This window comes from Anabas testudineus, chromosome 7 (assembly GCF_900324465.2).
Source record: "Anabas testudineus chromosome 7, fAnaTes1.2, whole genome shotgun sequence".
NCBI classification, from domain to species: domain Eukaryota; kingdom Metazoa; phylum Chordata; class Actinopteri; order Anabantiformes; family Anabantidae; genus Anabas; species Anabas testudineus.
Window position 1 is genome coordinate 3,457,228 of NC_046616.1, and position 18,614 is coordinate 3,475,841.

Below are 18,614 nucleotides of genomic sequence, written 5' to 3' on the forward strand. Positions count from 1 at the left end.
CGTCTCTGCTGTTTTTTTTTTCTTTCTGAAGCTGCGTCTAATACTTTGCTGTCTTTTCCTGCCACTGTATTGGATGTCGTGTCCTCCCACTCCCCCTCCCCTCTTCCCTCCTTCTCTTTGATAGACGCCTGGTGGTATCTGTCCTCTCTCTGGAACAGCCTCTTCCTTCTGCTGTCATTTCCTGTTTCCTGGGATCTCTAATGGGTACCCACTGCGTTTCTGTGTGTGTGAGATTGCATGCATGAGTGGGTCATCTGTGTGTCCGTGTAGATATTTGACTGCATCCTATCCTTTACTGTTTGTGTGAGACTTTGTGGGGTTGCATGTCTTTAAGTGTGAGTAACTTGCCTCTATAGATTTGTTTTAGATGTGTGGTGTGTGTCATTTGCCTGCAGAGCTCTAAAGTCAAAATGACTCAAACATTCTCACTACTTTATCTCCTTATTAGGAGATTGAAGCAAATCCATGAGGAAATACTTTACCAACATATGCTTACATTTAGATGGAAGAATACCACCATTAACTGCAGTTTGTATTTGCACAGGAAAACTGCGTCTCATTTCCTCCAGCTGAAGACTGGTCTTTACATAACGACACATTTCACAAAGAATTTCATTTGTAATTTGGGATCAGCATTTTTTAAAATATAGCATTTGGCATCATGATTCATTTCTAGAGATCAGAATAACAGATGTGTGGTAAATGTGGACTATAATTTATTTTAGCTCTCTGTATGTACATAAGCACAGAACGCTTAATAAGCAGGAAATAAATACAGGAAAGTCATAATAGCTTTACATTTCTTATTTAATGTCCTAATATTCAAATAGTCAATCAGTGCTCTAATATGAGGCCCTAACAAGTAAGACTGAAAAGGAGCTTATTTATAAACCATACCCCTCATGAGTCATCTAACCAAAACATATCATATCTATTATATTTTATTTCATCAAAAAATAAATAAAACATATGTAAATATGTTAAGTAATAAACACAGCAGTTCACAACAGTTTAATATCCAGTAGCCATTTTTTGAGCAACTTTAAGCTCTACTGTGTCATCAAATGTCAAATACAAATGAGACACCTGTTATAAACTGCTGATAAGTTGTCAATGAGAGCCTAATTAAAATAACCAATAGTATTAACAGATCTTAAATGCACTATTATAAGAACAGTATTCCTATAAATTTTTTATTAGCCATTTTTAAACATGTGATTAATAAAGTATTCATGAAAAGTGCTTCATTAGAGTAGACTACCAGTTTTGAAAACCCAATCTAATTATTAGGCAAAGAAATGTTTAAAGGATGTAAAACTAAGATAATCTGTGTTCTTACAAACTGAAGAAGACTGTAGATCTTTTTTCAAATATTAATTTAAATAATTTTAATTTTAAAATTAAGTTTCCTTGGTTTTGTTTCTTCATCAGATTTTAACCTTGCAGAAAAAACGTGTTGACACATGTTGAGCTGACATTAAAAGTAGATTTTAATATATAATTAAAATTATAATAATATGTGATTGTGATATTTTTTTTATGTTAGAGTGTCAATTAGTCCCCTCCCTGCTAAATATCTTGAGCCCCTTTTAGAGCCTGTTCCTGCTGGGCTTCTTTTGCTTCCTGCACGTTGAACTATGACTCAGCAGCTACTATTTGTGCACTTTTAATTAGGAGATATGAAGGATACGCCACTTCCTGTGTGGGGATAAATTCTCACTTCCTTTACTGTAATCTGTGATTGTGCTCTGTGGGATAAGATGGATGGATAGGAGGTACAGATGGGTGTACAGGGTAGAGGGAAGACGGGAAACAGCTGAACGCTTTCCAGCAACCTTTCATCTTGATGGATGTACGTTTGGATGGAAACTGTTTTGGTTTAATATCATTCACCCTGCACCTCATTCCTCCTGTCCCTACTCAAACCACCACTCAACTCTCTTGTGGTCATAATGTTGGAGTCAAAATACTTAAAGCTGTCTCTGTGTCTCTCTCACTCTTTCATTGTATGACTCTCCACAGCATGTAATCCCAACCTCTGCAGAGCTCAGGGCCGTGGTCTGCAGCCAAAGGGCCTGAGGGTGAAGGAGACTGCAGACTTTAAGGTTTACACCAAAGGAGCTGGCACTGGAGAGCTTAAAGTTTCCATCAAGGGCCCCAGTGAGTTGCTGCACATGCACGTCTCAGCTTTAAAGTTACCAGTTGATACATCAACTCTATCTACAGTAAAATCACTGTAGGCAAAGTGTGGTCTCTGGCTGAACCATAAATGAAATATTCCCAGATGTAAAATTAGGAGATTGCACTAGATTTAATGCTGTTTAGAATGGCCTCATTTTATGATGTGAAACGAATAGCTTGTAGGGACAAACCCACAGAGAATTACTACACAACATTTGAGCATCTTGGCTCATTGCTGTGGTTTAACAGCACTCAACTCTTTTGCTAGTTCTCATCAGCAACAACTTAGAGACAAACCTACTGTACCTACCTTTGTATGAATTGTCATTGTAGTTCATGTGTGCATTTAGCAGCTGCACCAAGCAGCTTTAACTCATTTTAGTCTCATGTGGAACTTAGCTTAACCTGTTCTCCCCAGCTCCATCACCAACTACTTGCTGATGTCATTATTCAAGCTGCTATCATCTCTAATCTATTTATAGCAGAGGAGCTGACACACCCTAAGATTTTGGCATAAGTAATATGTATCACTGTGTTTACAGAGGGGCTTGAGGAGCCATGTAAACGGAAAGACCTTGGAGATGGTGTTTACGGATTTGACTATTATCCCACCACACCTGGAACATATATCATCACCATCACCTGGGGAGGACAGCACATCCCACGCAGGTACATGTTAGCATAGAACAAATACTAATAGAACAAGTGACGATGACGGTATTTTATCTTATCCTTCTCCCTTGTGACTGATTGCTCTCTGGTCTGTTTAGTCCCATTGAGGTCAAGATTGGCGCTGAGGCCGGCCCACAGAAGGTGAGGGCCTGGGGTCCAGGGCTGGAGGGTGGCGTTGTCGGCAAATCTGCTGACTTTGTGGTGGAGGCTGTTGGAGACAACGTTGGTACACTGGGTAAGTAACCAAAGAAAGCAGAGAGTATGTTTCAAAGCTTCACTTTGCCTTTTACTCACTGACGGCTCTTCTAAGCTTGCTATGTTTTATTCCCCTCTTTTCAGGTTTCTCTGTGGAAGGTCCATCTCAGGCCAAGATCGAATGTGACGACAAGGGGGATGGGTCTTGTGATGTGCGCTACTGGCCCACAGAGGCTGGGGAGTATGCTGTGCATGTGCTCTGCAACAACGAAGACATCCAGCATTCTCCCTTCATGGCTGAGATTGTCAACCCACCAGGCAAAGATTTCTACCCTGACAAGGTACACACAGTATTAACGTGTAGCTGCAAACAAACACTAGTTAAGTTTACTTCTTTCTATTAATCTGAAAGTATCTTTGCCACAGCTCTTCAGTTGCTATGAATGTGTTTATTCAAGGTTAAGGCATACGGACCAGGCCTTCAGAGCAGTGGTTTGGCTGTTGGAAAGCCCACTGAGTTCACAGTCGATGCCAAACAAGGAGGAAAAGCCCCTCTGAAGATTGTGGCTCAGGTCGGCCGTCATTGGCTCATCTCCATATATTTTACTCACATTTGATACTGTTGAAATTTTCATGAATTGCAATATTCAACTCTTTCGTTTTCACATCTGCACAGGATGGTGAAGGCACACCTGTGGATGTCCAGGTCAAAGACAATGGCAATGGCACATACACCTGTAGTTACACCCCACGTAAGCCTGTGAAGCACACCGTCATGGTCTCCTGGGGAGGAGTCAACATCCCAGAGAGCCCGTTCAGAGTGAGTACACTCTCTGGCATTTACACGGAGGAGATTTCTATCACAGAAAAGTCTCTTTAACTGTTGTGTGTTTGACCACAGATGAACATCGGAGCAGGCTGTCATCCAAATAAGGTGAAGGTATCAGGACCTGGGGTGGCCAAGACTGGCCTCAAGGCTTTTGAGCCAACATACTTCACTGTTGACTGTGCTGAGGCTGGTCAAGGTAAACCTTTATAACTGTCTGCATGCTTTTCACACAGATTCATACAGCATAGTTCTTTCCATCATTACGCAACTGATGTTTTATTACTTACACAAATATTTTTGAGAGGAAATCAGCAGCATATTTAAAGGTGCAATAATTATTTGTATATTAACAACAGAACTGATTAAACCAGAGATAACGTGCAGTTTACTTTAAATTTACAGATAATGTAGTGTTGTGTGGTTTTCCAGATCGCAAATTCACAGCAGTTTCAAGCTAAAACGGTTCTGGCAAACCCACTGTACACTGTCTGTGTGCATAAAATGTATGGTGTGCTGAAATATAAAATGCATAACTGAGAGCAGATTAGTCTTTTATTTATCTGATGGCCAGAAAACATGGCACCAGACTAATGCTAATATTGGTTTGTGTCTTGTGGCAACTATTTGCAAAGTTCAGTTTATCAAATTTATAACAATTCAGTTTTGTATTTTAGCGCTACGTGAAACCTCAGCTCCAACTTATGATGTTTGTCTCCTGTCGTCAGGTGACATCAGCATAGGAATCAAGTGCGCCCCCGGAGTTGTGGGACCCGCTGAAGCAGACATCGACTTCGACATCATTAGAAATGACAACGACACGTTTACTGTCAAATACACTCCTCCTGGAGCAGGCAGCTACACCATCATGGTTCTGTTTGCTGACCAGGTAACTTTAAAACACTGGTTGTTGTGAATTATGCATAAGAAAAGATTGTCCGTGTGGATCCTGTGTAACAAAATATAACTACTTCTATAATTATAACAGTTCAAAATAAGGAAAATAATTAATATAAAATAATCAATGTACATGTTAGATAAAGGGTATGGGCAGAAGCCAGGCTTTTTATGCCTTTTTATCCCTGACATGTCCATGTTTGATATATTTTCTTATGTCCGTAAATCCTCCAGTAAAATAATTATATAACAAACACTGGTGTTTATTTATTTTAACTGATGTTTTAGTTTTGTCTTTATTTCATTTATCACCTCACTCCAACTACTGACACACACACTTAGTTTGTCAGTGTGGTGCCATAATGTGGGTTCTTGAGCACCGTATTCTTTGTTGTGTAGGCTATTCCTATGACGCCCATCAGGATCAAAGTGGATCCTTCTCATGATGCCAGCAAAGTCAAGGCAGAGGGACCGGGACTCAACCGCAGCGGTAAGAGAAAGTTTTCAACAGGTCGTTCTGTCTGTGTCTAATTTACTTTTATATTTAAATCCATAGATTCTTCTTTTTGTTTTCTGGTCAACACAGTTCACATTTCTGTTTTTTGCAATTCGACCTGAATAAAACGACACCAAAAGAAAAACTAAGTAGTAGTGTAGTGAGTGAAGCAGAGGATTTTCCACAATAACCTAAAACAGTATACATCATAAACTGCTGATGTTTGAGCGACATGAAATGTTGCAGACGTTAATTAACTTTGGTCCAGACTCACTCTAACAGACACTGATTCTCTGTCTCAGGTGTTGAATTGAACAAACCCACTCATTTCACTGTGAGCACCAAAGGGGCAGGAAAGGCGAACCTGGACTGCAACTTCAGCGGCCCGATCAAAGGAGAAGCTGTCAAGGACTTTGAAATCATCAACAACCACGACAACACACACACTGTGAAATACACACCTGTGCAGCAGGTACTGTTGGAGAAAAACCCATAAATAAGAGCGAATAAATGCAATAAATAATAAATCCAGCCTCTCGAACTATCCTCTGAGTATTTTAATAGCTATCTCTGTGCAGCGCTATAATTCTGTCCACCCTGTCACTGCTCCCCTTCATGCTCCAGGGTCCTCTCGGAGTTGCTGTGACCTACGGTGGAGATCACATTCCCAAGAGCCCATTCAATGTTGCTGTGGCACCCACACTGGACCTCAGCAAGGTCAACGTCACAGGCCTGGGTGACAGTACGTGCTTCCCTTTCATCACTGTTGTGCTTCTAATTCAGTCAAAAAGTTGATTTGTATACATATTTATAATATCCAGACTGGATTGGGGGTGTCATTGTGTTTCCAGATCCACAGCTCTCTTTGCTCTATGTGTCACTGCAGAAATAACTGTTGGCAAAGACCAGGAGGTGACTGTCAAATCCAAGGGTGCAGGCGGTCAGGGCAAGGTCGCTGCCAAGGTCACCGGACCGTCAGGGAAGCCAGTGGCCAGCAAGGTATGACGCATAATTTAAATTATTTTTCTAATGAGAAAATTCACTAATTAACAAACATTAATTAGTGAAAACACTTTACTTGTTCCAGGTGGAGCCAGGGCTGAGCCCAGAGACCAGTCAGGTGAAGTTCATCCCTCGTGATGCCGGCCCATACCAGGTTGAGCTGACCTATGATGGTGTACCGATCCCTGGGTCACCCTTCACCCCCACAGCGTACCCTGCCACAGACCCCTCCAAGGTTACTGACTGCAGTGTTATTTATTAGCAGTGTAGTGTTTCACATTACACACTATAGAATTAGTCAAATGTATAACGTAAAGTAAATAAAAAAAGATTTTCCCTCTTCTCTCAGGTACTCTGCTCTGGCCCAGGTTTGGAGCGTGCCAAGGTCGGAGAGACGGGGACATTCGTTGTGGACTGTACCAACGCTGGCCCGGCTGAGCTGACCATAGAGATCATCTCAGACAGCGGCACTGAGGCTGAGGTTCACATCCAAGACAATGGAGACGGGACCTACACCATCACCTACATCCCCCTGTACCCTGGCTCATACACTCTCACCATCCGCTACGGTGGCCAGGATGTGCCCAACTTCCCTGCTCGGCTCAACGTGGAGCCTGCAGTTGATGCCAGTGGAGTCCGTGTGTTTGGACGAGGAGTGGAAGGCAAAGGTAAAATAACCTAAGATTTAAATACTTTACATTTGGTTTGATAGTCACTTTTAATTGGTAACACTTTGGTTTTAAAATGGTCTAAAGTAATTAGGGATGTTGGGTCGGTCAGTTTTACATGCAGAATTTAAGGTTTACAAAGTAGAGCGCTGGTTTTGAATTATCAGCTGAACTGAACTGAATGCACTGTAATTTGAGCTGCATTTTCCCTGTCCTGTGTTTTTAGGTGTTTTCCGTGAAGCAACCACAGATTTCACTGTGGATGCTCGTGCACTGACACAGACCGGAGGTGACCACATCAAAACCCACATCAGCAACCCATCTGGCAGTCGCACAGATGCTCTCATCACTGACCGTGGAGATGGAACCTACAACGTGGAGTACACTCCCTACGAAGAAGGTTAGTGCAAGTGTGCTAATGTGGGAGAGTTTGTAGGCTTGTTATAAGATTCTCCAATGCATGAGTTCAACACGGTCCTGTTGTGTGGATTTTTCAGGCCCACACAGTGTGGAGGTTTGCTATGATGGCTCCCCAGTTCCAAAAAGTCCATTCCATGTTGGTGTTACTGAAGGCTGTGATCCAGCTCGTGTTCGTGTCCATGGTCCTGGCCTGAAAGGCGGCACCACCAACAAGCCCAACAAGTTCACAGTGGAAACCCGGTAGGTTAGATTCAAGATTCAAAACACTGACGTCTCTTGAATGTTTCCCACATTTTTAATGAAATCATCTTCGCTCTACAGAGGAGCAGGTACTGGTGGTCTTGGTCTGGCTATGGAGGGTCCATCAGAGGCCAAAATGTCCTGCACTGATAACAAGGATGGCAGCTGCAGTGTGGAGTATATTCCATATGAGCCTGGCACATACAACCTCAACATCACCTACGGAGGACAGCCCATCACAGGTGATTAATAGTCACAGCTTAGAAATCAGAATAACAGTGTTCCTGAGATCATATTCACAGGGATTCACATACATAAGGTCACAGCAACCTTGAACTTTCACCTTTCATCACCAAAATCAAATCACTTCATCCATGAGTCCAAGTGTACATTTGTGCCAAATTGAGAAATTGATTCTTGAGATATCACGTTCACAAAAATGGTACAGAGAACCCCAAAACACATCTCTGACAGCAGAGGCATTAAACACAGCCGGTGTCCAAAAGGATTTCTATATTACTGACAACACTTTGTGCATAGTACATATCACTATTTCATATAAATAATTAAATTAAATGGTCTAATTGTTCTGTTTTATCTGTGCAGGGAGTCCATTCTCTGTGCCAGTCAGTGACACAGTGGACAGTACCAAGGTGAAGTGCCAGGGTCCAGGCCTGGGCAACAACGTCAGAGCCAACATTCCTCAGGCATTCACAGTGGACGCTTCCAAAGCTGGAGTGGCCCCGCTGCAGGTGCGCGTGCAAGGACCAAAAGGTGAGAGTGTGTTCTAATGTTCCCGTGTACCTGGGTTCTGTGATAGTTGTGCACACAAAGAGTGCAAAGTAAGAATTTAAACACGTATTTAACTTCTTTAGGTGTGGTGGAGCCTGTGGAAGTGGTGGATAACGGTGACCAGACTCACACAGTCAACTATGTTCCCACCAGAGAGGGACCCTATTCCATTAATGTACTGTACGCTGATGAGGAGATCCCACGCAGGTAACACACAGCAGCACTTTAACGTGTGCAGATTCTGTATATGATGAATATTTTTATTCCTCTTTAGTTATTCTGTTGTTGTTCAACTAGTCTCTCCTCTCTCTCCCTCTGTCAGCCCCTACAAGGTGAAGGTGCTGCCTACTCATGATGCCAGTAAGGTGCGTGCCAGTGGACCCGGCCTCAACACCACCGGAGTGCCCGCCTCTCTGCCAGTCGAGTTCACCATTGATGCCAAAGATGCAGGCGAGGGACTGCTGGCAGTACAGATCACTGTGAGTGCTCACTTGTGTTATGCACGTAATAAAAAAGAAAACTATTGATTTAGTTTTTAAACACTGTTAACTCTGCTGCTCCTCAGGACCCAGAAGGGAAGCCTAAGAAGGCCAACATCCGTGACAACCATGACGGCACCTACCTGGTGTCCTATGTGCCGGACATGACGGGTAGATACACCATCCTCATTAAGTACGGGGGTGATGAGATCCCGTATTCACCCTACCGTATCAGGGCCCTTCCCACTGGAGACGCCAGCAAGTGCACTGTCACAGGTACGTACAGAACTCTTACACCCACATAGACTTACATATTTGAACGAGTTCAGTCTTAATTCTGCAGGATGATGCATTTACTTTGGTACAAATACACCTACTTTTCAGAGGCAGGCCAGATGTTCACCAGGCTTTTGTCCACCCTCACACAGCCAGATGTTTCTGTTTCTAGCTGCTGTTTGACACATTTTAAACTAAACAAGATGCTCTTGCAATGAGGACAGATCTGATGACTATTTTGTGATAGATGCTGCTCATAAGTATTCAATATAACAACACATTCTGTCTCTTATTTTGATGTTTAAAGCAATAGTTTTATTACTTATTAGACAAGATTAAACCACTTTATTGCAGAGTGTTACATGAGAAAATTTGCATCACTCCCACATCTGTTTTATGAATTAAATATGAAGTTGGAGCCAGGAGATGTTAGCTTAGCACAATGAATTTAGATTTTCATTTATTAATACAAGAACCACAACTTACTGTTTCCACAAGGGATAAATCAGTTGTGAAAAGATTTAGATTTCATCTTTCAGCGTACCTGCTGCTCATATCTCATGATTATTCATGCATTGCTATGTTCCTCACGCAGTGCTCCTCAGTTACACTCCGTTACACTCCCCTTCACCCAAGTCCCTGCTGTACACACCTCGCCCCGCTTCACACTCCACCATCACCGTTTGTTTTCATCCAAGTGTTTGGAGCACAGTTGTTGCCTCCCACCACCCCCACCCCCACCTGACTGTCTTTTATTTGTCACCTTTTTTTTTTCTTGCTCTCCTGCTTCTCACCGTTCCTATTTTCAGTCTCAATCGGCGGTCACGGTTTAGGTAAGCCTCCTGAATGACTGTGTAAAGTAGAGGAACTACTCTACCCTTTCTGTCTTTTCTTCAGCATGGAGGATAGTGGCACCGGATATCCCATCTCTGTCTCACTCTCCCCTCTTCTCTTCCCATTTCTCTCTGGACCATACCTTTGTATTTCCTTCAGACTCATGTACCATTTCCTCTAATGTGACTGCTTTTCTTCAGTTTTCCCCTCACATTTATTATCAAACAGACTAATGGACTAACAGAGTAGGTAGAATGGCATGGTGGAATGGCACTTTGGCTAATCCAGCTTTCAGTTCTACCTGGAAACTGTATGATAACATATGAGTCGATGGTAACAACAAACATTAGATGGAAATAACATGACTAGAACTCATCTGACTTTAACCTGGTCATGGTTGTGGAATGTGCATGCTGAATGTTGTGTGTGCGTGAAAGGGAGTGTGTGCCAGTCTGCGTCTCTAAGATAAACAACATTACATTACATCTCACATCTGACCTTTTCCTCTCAAACCCTAAGGCGCTGGTGTTGGCCCAACTATCCAGATTGGTGAACAGACAGTTATCACAGTCGATGCCAAGGCTGCTGGGAAGGGCAAGGTGACATGCAGCGTGGTCACGCCCGAGGGGGCAGAGCTCGATGTGGACGTTGTGGAAAACGAAGACGGCACATTCGACATCTTCTACACAGCGCCGCAGCCTGGCGAGTATGTCATCTGCGTCCGTTTTGGAGGGGAGCACATCCCCAACAGCCCCTTCCAAGTCACGGTGAGTGATGTGCAGTTTCACTGTGATTTGATGTGATAGTGACAAACACACACTTGTATTCGTGCTTTGTGTGAGATGCTGCATGAACCAAACATCCTTGATGCTGATTCTCCCTACAGAAGCTGCGTGATTGGCTCCTGGTGGAACCACATATTTTCTAAATCACTGTGACTACTGTTGTATTCCCACCTGATCCCTTTAATCGTTTTTTTACCCTTTCCATCCCCAACACCCTTCCTACCCTCTCACCAATTCCCACCTCCCTCAGGCACTGGAAGGAGCTCCATCAGACCAGCTCATGCAGCAGACCCAAATGCCCCAGTTCTACGCTCAGCAGCCCTGGGTACCTAAAACCTCTGTGTCCAGCCTCTCATGTCTCAACTTACTTTTTGTTCATCTTACACTGCCCTCCGTTTTCCCCTTTTTCTTGCTCATCTACGTCATCATTCATGGCCTCCCTTCATCAGCCTGCATCAGTGTCTCTCATTACAGGTGTTTCCACTCTGAGGGGTCTTTTTCTCTCATTTCACTCCCTCCATCTCATAAACAGGATTACTTAAACACATGGACAGTGCGACAGAGCTGCACAATATCACAAATTCACAGGAAAATTCTTGTTAGAGTTGCAGTTCAATGCACACCGTTTTTCTTCAGCAATATCAGAAACATATATTTTTGCAATTTGAGAACGAAACACTTATAAATTATTGTGCACTCCATCTGTTCTGCGTTGTTCCATGTTAACTTGCTTAAGAGACTAAAGCAGCCATTTTGAGAATCATCAATGTGGGTTCCACATTTTACAAAATGGCTAAATGTGCTACTTGAGTCTCCCTTGACGTACCAGTGTTGTTGTCCTCATCTCATTCTGCCTCAGAGTTTTTCGGTGTTGTCATCCTGACCACGATCTCCATTGTCAATCATTTTACTCATGATTGTCTCATCTGTTTTTTCTCTTGGTGTGTGGAAGCTTTTACCCATCTGTCCTGCACTGTTGATTACTGTGATGTCTAATGTTACTGTAGACCTTTGACCTTTGCCCTCTGTCTCCCAGGCAACAGACAGACCTATGGGAATGAATGGTCTGGATGTGGCGGGGCTGAGACCGTTTGACCTGGTCATCCCATTCACCATCCAGAAGGGTGAGATCACAGGTAAGATACACTACTTGGTAAAAACACAGACACATTGAACCCAGTGTTTCATTATTTGTGTTGTGTGTATTTCACATTACGTTTCTCTCCTCTGCTGAAGGTGAGGTCCGAATGCCATCAGGCAAGGTTGCCAAGCCTGACATCACAGACAACAAGGACGGCACTGTTACTGTCAAGTACGCTCCCACTGAAGCTGGTCTGCATGAGATGGACATCAAATACGATGGCATCCACATCCCTGGTACAGCTGAACTCTGTAGTGTTTACAGACAGAAATATGAGAAATTTGAGCTCAAGACATTTACATTATCTGTGTCTCTATTGTCATTCACAGGAAGCCCATTACAGTTCTACGTGGACTACGTGAACAGTGGTAATGTCAGTGCCTATGGCCCTGGCCTCATCCATGGGACTGTGAATAAGCCCGCAGTCTTCACTGTTAACACTAAAGATGCTGGAGAGGGTATGTCCTAGTCATAATAAAGAATAAATCTGACCATACAGGTGCAGACGTGATCACACAAAACATTATATGTCCATGTCATGTTTTGCAGGTGGTCTCTCACTGGCTATTGAAGGTCCATCCAAGGCAGACATCAGCTGTGTGGACAACCAGGATGGCACATGCACCGTGTCCTACCTGCCTGTGCTACCTGGAGACTACAGCATCCTGGTCAAGTACAATGACAAGCACATCCCCGGCAGCCCCTTCTCTGCTAGGATTACAGGTAATATCATGTGTCCTAACTCAGGGGTTACAAAGCTGGGAAAGGCAAGGACACAAAATCCTATGCAACAGGAAGAATATGCAAAATGACCAAGTTACATTTTGACTCAAACTCAGCTGCTAATGTTAGCAGCCATGTTAATTTCTGCCATGTTACCCCTTCAAAATTGAGTTTGACAAGAGATACTCAGGAAGCAAAGTGAAAAATGATTTTTTTTTACAAACTAAACATCTGACTCAAGAAACGACAAAGAAGCCCATCTTGTTTGTGTCTTTACTGATCACACAGCAGGAGAGAGTTGTGTGTACTGCCTTGTTATATTTCTTCTTGTGTGTGTGTGTTTATGTCATCAGCTTGTGTCCTAACTGTCTTCTCTCTGCTCTGTCCCCAGGTGATGACTCCATGAGGATGTCCCATTTGAAGGTGGGCTCTGCTGCAGACATCCCACTGGACATTGGAGAGCTCGACCTCAGTCAGCTGACCGCCTCCCTGACAACACCCTCCGGGCGTGAGGAGCCGTGCCTGCTGAAGATGCTGCGTAACGGACACGTTGGTGAGTGTGTGTCTGATGTGAGCATGGTGATAAGTTGTTACCCTCTTACTCCTTGTTTTAATCCTTCACTTGTGCTTTTATTCATGTGTCTGGTGCAGGCATCTCATTTGTTCCCAAGGAGATCGGAGAGCACTTGGTGAACATCAAGAAGAACGGGCGTCATATTCCCAGCAGTCCCATTGCTGTCATGATCAGCCAATCAGAGATCGGTGATGCCAGTCGTGTGCGTGTGAGTGGCCAGGGCCTGAGCGAGGCCAGGACCTTTGAGCCTGCTGAGTTCATCATCGACACTCGTGAAGCCGGTACAATGCTAGATACATATATTTTCTACATGTGGCAGCTACTTGCATTTAATTTTCTGTGACACTACCTGTCTGTTATGTTATGTTATGTTTCTTCCAGGCTATGGTGGGCTGAGTCTGTCCATTGAGGGACCCAGTAAAGTGGACATCAACACTGAAGACCAGGAGGATGGCACCTGTAAGGTGACCTACTGCCCCACTGAACCTGGCAATTACATCATCAACATCAAGTTCGCAGACCAACATGTACCAGGTGCTTATTTAAAACAGCTGAGAGTTACAGAGCAGAGCAGCATTGTTCTGAATTACTGAGTTTAATCCACTGCTTTGTGTGTGTGTGTGTGTGTGTGTGTGCGTGTTTGTCCACAGGGAGTGCGTTCACAGTGAAGGTAACTGGCGAGGGCAGGATGAAGGAGAGTATCACCAGGAAGAGAAGAGCAGCATCAGTCGCCAATGTAGGCAGTCAGTGCGACCTCAGCCTGAAGATCCCAGGTGAAAACAAAACAGGAAATTTCAACATACCTCTGAAAATTCCACATTATGACAGAGTAGATTTGTCTTTTTTAGACGTGTATTTGAGTAATAACTCTTAATTTTTGCTGTTAGAATAGTGAGGAAAAATCCAGAGACAGTTTTTGTTTGTTCTGTGTTAAATAGCACATTCTTCTTCATTCATAAGCGAACACACTGTTACTCAATTCAGTTCCCTCGGGGGCCACAGCTAAAGCCTTACTTGGTCTGGTATGAAAAGCATCATACAGTGGCTAATGTTGCCTAATGTTAGCAAACTTTAAAAAGATATTCCTTTGTAGCTCACCTTAGTAAGTCAGTTTACCAACTTGATGTAATTCTACTTGTATTATTTCATTTAATGTTACAGCTGCACGTTTCATCGGTCTAAAAGACATTTTGCTTTAGATGTCTTTATTTCAGCTTTAAAAGTTGAAGTAAAGGGAAACTATCAAAGGCTCCAAAGTCCCACTTTGTGCTCTTGGTGTGTTTTCCAATGATTCAAACATCCATGTGTCTCTTCAGAAATCAGCATTGCAGACATGACGGCTCAGGTGACCAGCCCCTCTGGCCAAGTTCACAAGGCTGACATCATGGAGGGAGAGAACAACACCTACTGCATTCGTTTCGTCCCCACCGAGACCGGTGTGCACACCGTCTGTGTGAAATACAATGGCATGCATGTGCCCGGCAGCCCGTTCCAGTTTACCGTCGGCCCCCTGGGAGAGGGCGGGGCTCATAAGGTTCGCGCTGGAGGGCCAGGCCTGGAGAGAGCAGAAGCTGGAGTACCGGGTTAGTGTTTCTAGATCATTAATGTGTATGCGCTGGAATATGTTTCTTTACACATAATGCTTGACTCTGTTCTGGTCTTTGTGTCGTGTGCAGCTGAGTTCAGTATCTGGACGAGGGAGGCTGGAGCTGGAGGGCTCAGTATTGCTGTGGAGGGACCAAGCAAGGCTGAAATCGCCTTTGAGGACCGTAAGGATGGCTCCAGTGGAGTGTCCTACATCGTGCAGGAGCCTGGTGAGAGAAGAGACAATCAGACACTCCTTCTTCTTTTGCCATGAATGTATTTTTATGAAGTGATTGTGTTTCTTTCTAATTTGAAATTCATGCCCTTGTAGGAGACTATGAGGTGTCAATTCGTTTCAACGACGAGCACATCCCTGACAGCCCCTTCATCGTCCCCGTGGCCTCACCGTCGGACGATGCCCGTCGCCTCACTGTTGCCAGTCTTCAGGTGAGGCTCTGAGACACACACACATCCGTGTGCGCACACGCCAGGCCAGAGTACACTGCCCGCAATGCAGCAGCAGCTCGTAGTTTAACCTGTCCTGAAGTCTGTTTTTCATGAACAGTCTTCTAATAATGTGCATAGATTCAACTTTAATGGTAGTTTTAAAGTTCAGTTTCCAGTTTTGCACAATAAAGAAACATTTTCAGCTCATGAGGTCTTTTATAATGTGGAGCTGGTGACATGGGTTAAACCCATATCTAATTATTTTAGTTGAATTTAATACTTGGATTTAAACATTTATGTTGGAGTGAAGTGAATGTTTCAAAAGACTAACATCGTTGGAGTTGTATAATATGAGAAATTATAGCTAGTTCATAGACATCTGCAGCTGCTGTTGCATTGTGGGGTGGTGCAAGGGCTTCTGGGAAACTAGAGGACTGTGTGTGTTTCTCGTGCCTCATTCTAAAGGCTCCCAACAGCCACCACCCACCTTTGAAAGTGATGTGGGGCGCTAAAGGGTTAAAGAGGTCTAACCTGGGCTGCCTTCCTCTCTGTCTCTATCACACATACAGTACTGTGGAAGTCTGTTTCACAGATAAAGAAAAAAAATAAAGGAAAAGTTAAACAGGATAAAATAGAAATACTCAAAAATCAAAATCTGGACATTTCATTTTTCTCTTGCTGTCACAAATTTGTTTTTATACAACACTGACTTTTTGGACATTAACATAAATTAACTTCACTTTCTGCATATTTTGCTGTGTTGCAAATTTAATTTGATATTAAGAAAAATACTTTTTTTCCCCATAAATCTACACACAACACAAGATGATTGATGATCTTTAAAATGTTTAGCAAATGTATGAAATCTAATAGAATTTACAACACAGTAAAATGTGCACAGAGTAACAGGATGTGACTACTTTCTGAGGCGAATGTACATGTTCACCTGCATGCAGGACCATCGTTGCACAGACGTGATCACAGATCAGGCAGTTTAAACAACATATCACTTTTTCTTTGTCTGTTGTCTTCAGTTTCTGTTAACTTGCACAGACACAAGCTTCCTCTGTCTTTTCACTACACAGCCCTCCTCTTTAGCCTTGTTAGCGACCTCCAGGTAAGAAAGATAAAGACACAGGAACATAAGTTACCTGCATATGATGTTTTGATGATCATGTTGCTATAAAGTAGACAGTATTAATCAACAGTTTGCTGATTGCTGTTGTCAGCTGGAGGCACATTGGATTGTTATTTGGTTGGTATTAATGATTGCAATGCAGTTTTCAAAGTGTGAGTGTGTGTTGTTGAGCAGGAGTCGGGTTTGAAGGTGAACCAGCCAGCATCATTTGCCGTCAGCCTTAATGGAGCGAAAGGTGTGATCGATGCAAAGGTCCACAGCCCCTCTGGTGCTCTGGAGGAGTGTTGCGTCACTGAGATTGACCAAGGTATCCACATTGTTTGATAGTGTTACTGGACTTGAGAACATGTCTTCATGTGCCTTACATTACGTCTTCTCTGTTCAGACAAGTACGCAGTTCGGTTCATCCCCAGAGAGAACGGACTGTATCTAATTGATGTGAAGTTCAATGGAAGTCACATCCCTGGTAGTCCATTTAAGATAAGAGTTGGAGAGACGGGCCAGGCTGGAGACCCGGGAATGGTGTCCGCCTATGGGCCAGGACTAGAAGGAGGCACCACAGGTAACACACTGCTTCTCTTCACAGCGGAGTGGACATGGATTTCAGCTCAACAGTCTAGGGAACCGAACTTTTATCTCCCCTGTTACCACAACCATCCTCATTCTCTCATTTGCATCCAGGAACTTCCTGTGAATTTGTTGTGAACACAAGCACTGCGGGCCCTGGTGCTTTAGCTGTAACCATTGACGGGCCGTCCAAGGTGAAGATGGACTGTGTGGAGTGCCCCGAGGGCTACAGGATCACATACACCCCAATGGCCCCTGGCAACTATCTCATCTCCATCAAATATGGCGGTCCTTATCACATTGTTGGCAGTCCATTCAAGGCCAAGATCACTGGTTAGGAAGATTTAAAAATGCAATTAAAACATTAAAAGAAGTCAGTGTAAATGCCTCAAAGATAAACGTTCTGTCTCGTCTCCTTCTTCCAGGTTCCAAGCTCGTGTCCAGTCACAGTCTGCACGAAACCTCTTCTGTCATGGTTGACCCTGTGACCCGTGCAATCAGCTGCACTCAGCAGGGTGCTCCCGCTCAATCAGATGCCAGCAAGGTGGTGGCAAAGGGCGTGGGTCTGACCAAGGGCTATGTTGGTCAGAAAAACAGCTTCAGTGTCGACTGCAGCAAAGCAGGTGTGTATGATTGTGGTTATAACCAGAGCATTGTGTGCGACATTATGGAGCACAGAGATAAAGGTTTTAGAATGAATTTAAACACATGCTCAAAGTTGAGTTACACAAACATATCATGTCAGTGTCCAGCTGATCTTGTAGTCTTACCCTGATGAAGATACCTACCTGTCTCCATCCACAGGTCGTAACATGCTCCTGGTTGGTGTGGATGGTCCCAGAGTCCCTTGTGAGGAGATCCTAGTGAAACATTTGGGCAACCGTCTGTACAATGTCAGCTACCAGCTCAAGGAGAAGGGAGAGTACATCCTGGTGGTGAAGTGGGGAGACGAACACATCCCTGGTAGCCCCTTCCACATCACTGTGTAAAAGCCAGGCTCACAGTCGGAAACTTATACCACTGTTTAAAACAACTGAATTTCTGTCTACAGTAGATTCTAATCAATCATTGTTTACATCTCCGAGTCCCTTCTATGTTTCAAATTTAGATGTGTGGCTTTTTGCTTCTTATAAGTATTATACTAGAAAACAAATTGTCACATCAGTGTTTACCCTCAGTAAGATTTGCATCTTTACTGTAACCCACTTCAGAGACTCCCAAAGATAAACGCATAGACACTGAATATTCCTCTCTTCATGGTCATTCTCACCGTTCTTCTGCTTATCACATCATTGGATAATTCTAGGGAGGAGAAAGATGCACCTTTTTCATTACTGTAAGCTTACAGTCATTCGTGTCTTAGGCTATTTTACATTTTCAGTCATGGACGTTAAGTGGACATTAGCAGATTTGTCTGAACTAGTGTAGAAAGATAGCTTAGCATAGTAGCAGCAGTAGATGTAATAGATGTCGGCCCAGCTGAGCCCAGAATTGGATTGAAGGTTACAGTTTACACTGGAGGAGCTACTCTTATATACATGAATAATGGATTCAGTTTTATGTGCACAGTAACAGGAATTGAACCAAAGCGTGTCAGATGTAATGTGTTCCTGAGCAAAGACGAAAGAGCCCATTTAAACATGGACACACTTTGTTTTATTACCTTGAATTGTCCAT

At 43.4% G+C, this 18,614-nt stretch overlaps 1 protein-coding gene across 3 annotated transcripts in view; it reads left to right on the forward strand.

Annotated features, from left to right (window-relative positions):
• The window catches only part of flna (filamin A, alpha (actin binding protein 280)), a 38,048-nt gene extending 20,122 nt beyond the window's left edge, over positions 1-17,926 (forward strand). The window contains exons 10-49 of one of the 3 annotated variants that reach the window (XM_026368489.1): positions 2,023-2,160; positions 2,724-2,850; positions 2,952-3,088; positions 3,193-3,389; positions 3,507-3,620; positions 3,725-3,868; positions 3,950-4,073; positions 4,603-4,763; positions 5,171-5,261; positions 5,570-5,739; positions 5,892-6,009; positions 6,154-6,266; positions 6,355-6,504; positions 6,619-6,937; positions 7,164-7,337; positions 7,435-7,597; positions 7,679-7,839; positions 8,204-8,371; positions 8,473-8,596; positions 8,712-8,868; positions 8,955-9,144; positions 9,954-9,977; positions 10,498-10,745; positions 11,014-11,088; positions 11,800-11,899; positions 12,000-12,140; positions 12,234-12,362; positions 12,454-12,627; positions 13,019-13,180; positions 13,279-13,482; positions 13,583-13,735; positions 13,852-13,974; positions 14,518-14,784; positions 14,878-15,015; positions 15,117-15,232; positions 16,545-16,677; positions 16,756-16,932; positions 17,052-17,270; positions 17,363-17,560; positions 17,742-17,926. In XM_026368489.1, coding sequence (XP_026224274.1) covers positions 2,023-2,160; positions 2,724-2,850; positions 2,952-3,088; positions 3,193-3,389; positions 3,507-3,620; positions 3,725-3,868; positions 3,950-4,073; positions 4,603-4,763; positions 5,171-5,261; positions 5,570-5,739; positions 5,892-6,009; positions 6,154-6,266; positions 6,355-6,504; positions 6,619-6,937; positions 7,164-7,337; positions 7,435-7,597; positions 7,679-7,839; positions 8,204-8,371; positions 8,473-8,596; positions 8,712-8,868; positions 8,955-9,144; positions 9,954-9,977; positions 10,498-10,745; positions 11,014-11,088; positions 11,800-11,899; positions 12,000-12,140; positions 12,234-12,362; positions 12,454-12,627; positions 13,019-13,180; positions 13,279-13,482; positions 13,583-13,735; positions 13,852-13,974; positions 14,518-14,784; positions 14,878-15,015; positions 15,117-15,232; positions 16,545-16,677; positions 16,756-16,932; positions 17,052-17,270; positions 17,363-17,560; positions 17,742-17,926 — 6,206 coding nt within the window. The remainder of the gene's footprint in view (positions 1-2,022; positions 2,161-2,723; positions 2,851-2,951; positions 3,089-3,192; positions 3,390-3,506; positions 3,621-3,724; positions 3,869-3,949; positions 4,074-4,602; positions 4,764-5,170; positions 5,262-5,569; positions 5,740-5,891; positions 6,010-6,153; positions 6,267-6,354; positions 6,505-6,618; positions 6,938-7,163; positions 7,338-7,434; positions 7,598-7,678; positions 7,840-8,203; positions 8,372-8,472; positions 8,597-8,711; positions 8,869-8,954; positions 9,145-9,953; positions 9,978-10,497; positions 10,746-11,013; positions 11,089-11,799; positions 11,900-11,999; positions 12,141-12,233; positions 12,363-12,453; positions 12,628-13,018; positions 13,181-13,278; positions 13,483-13,582; positions 13,736-13,851; positions 13,975-14,517; positions 14,785-14,877; positions 15,016-15,116; positions 15,233-16,544; positions 16,678-16,755; positions 16,933-17,051; positions 17,271-17,362; positions 17,561-17,741) is intronic. The other 2 variants (XM_026368491.1, XM_026368490.1) reach the window with 2 other exon arrangements.
• Positions 17,927-18,614: the final 688 nt, after the last annotated feature.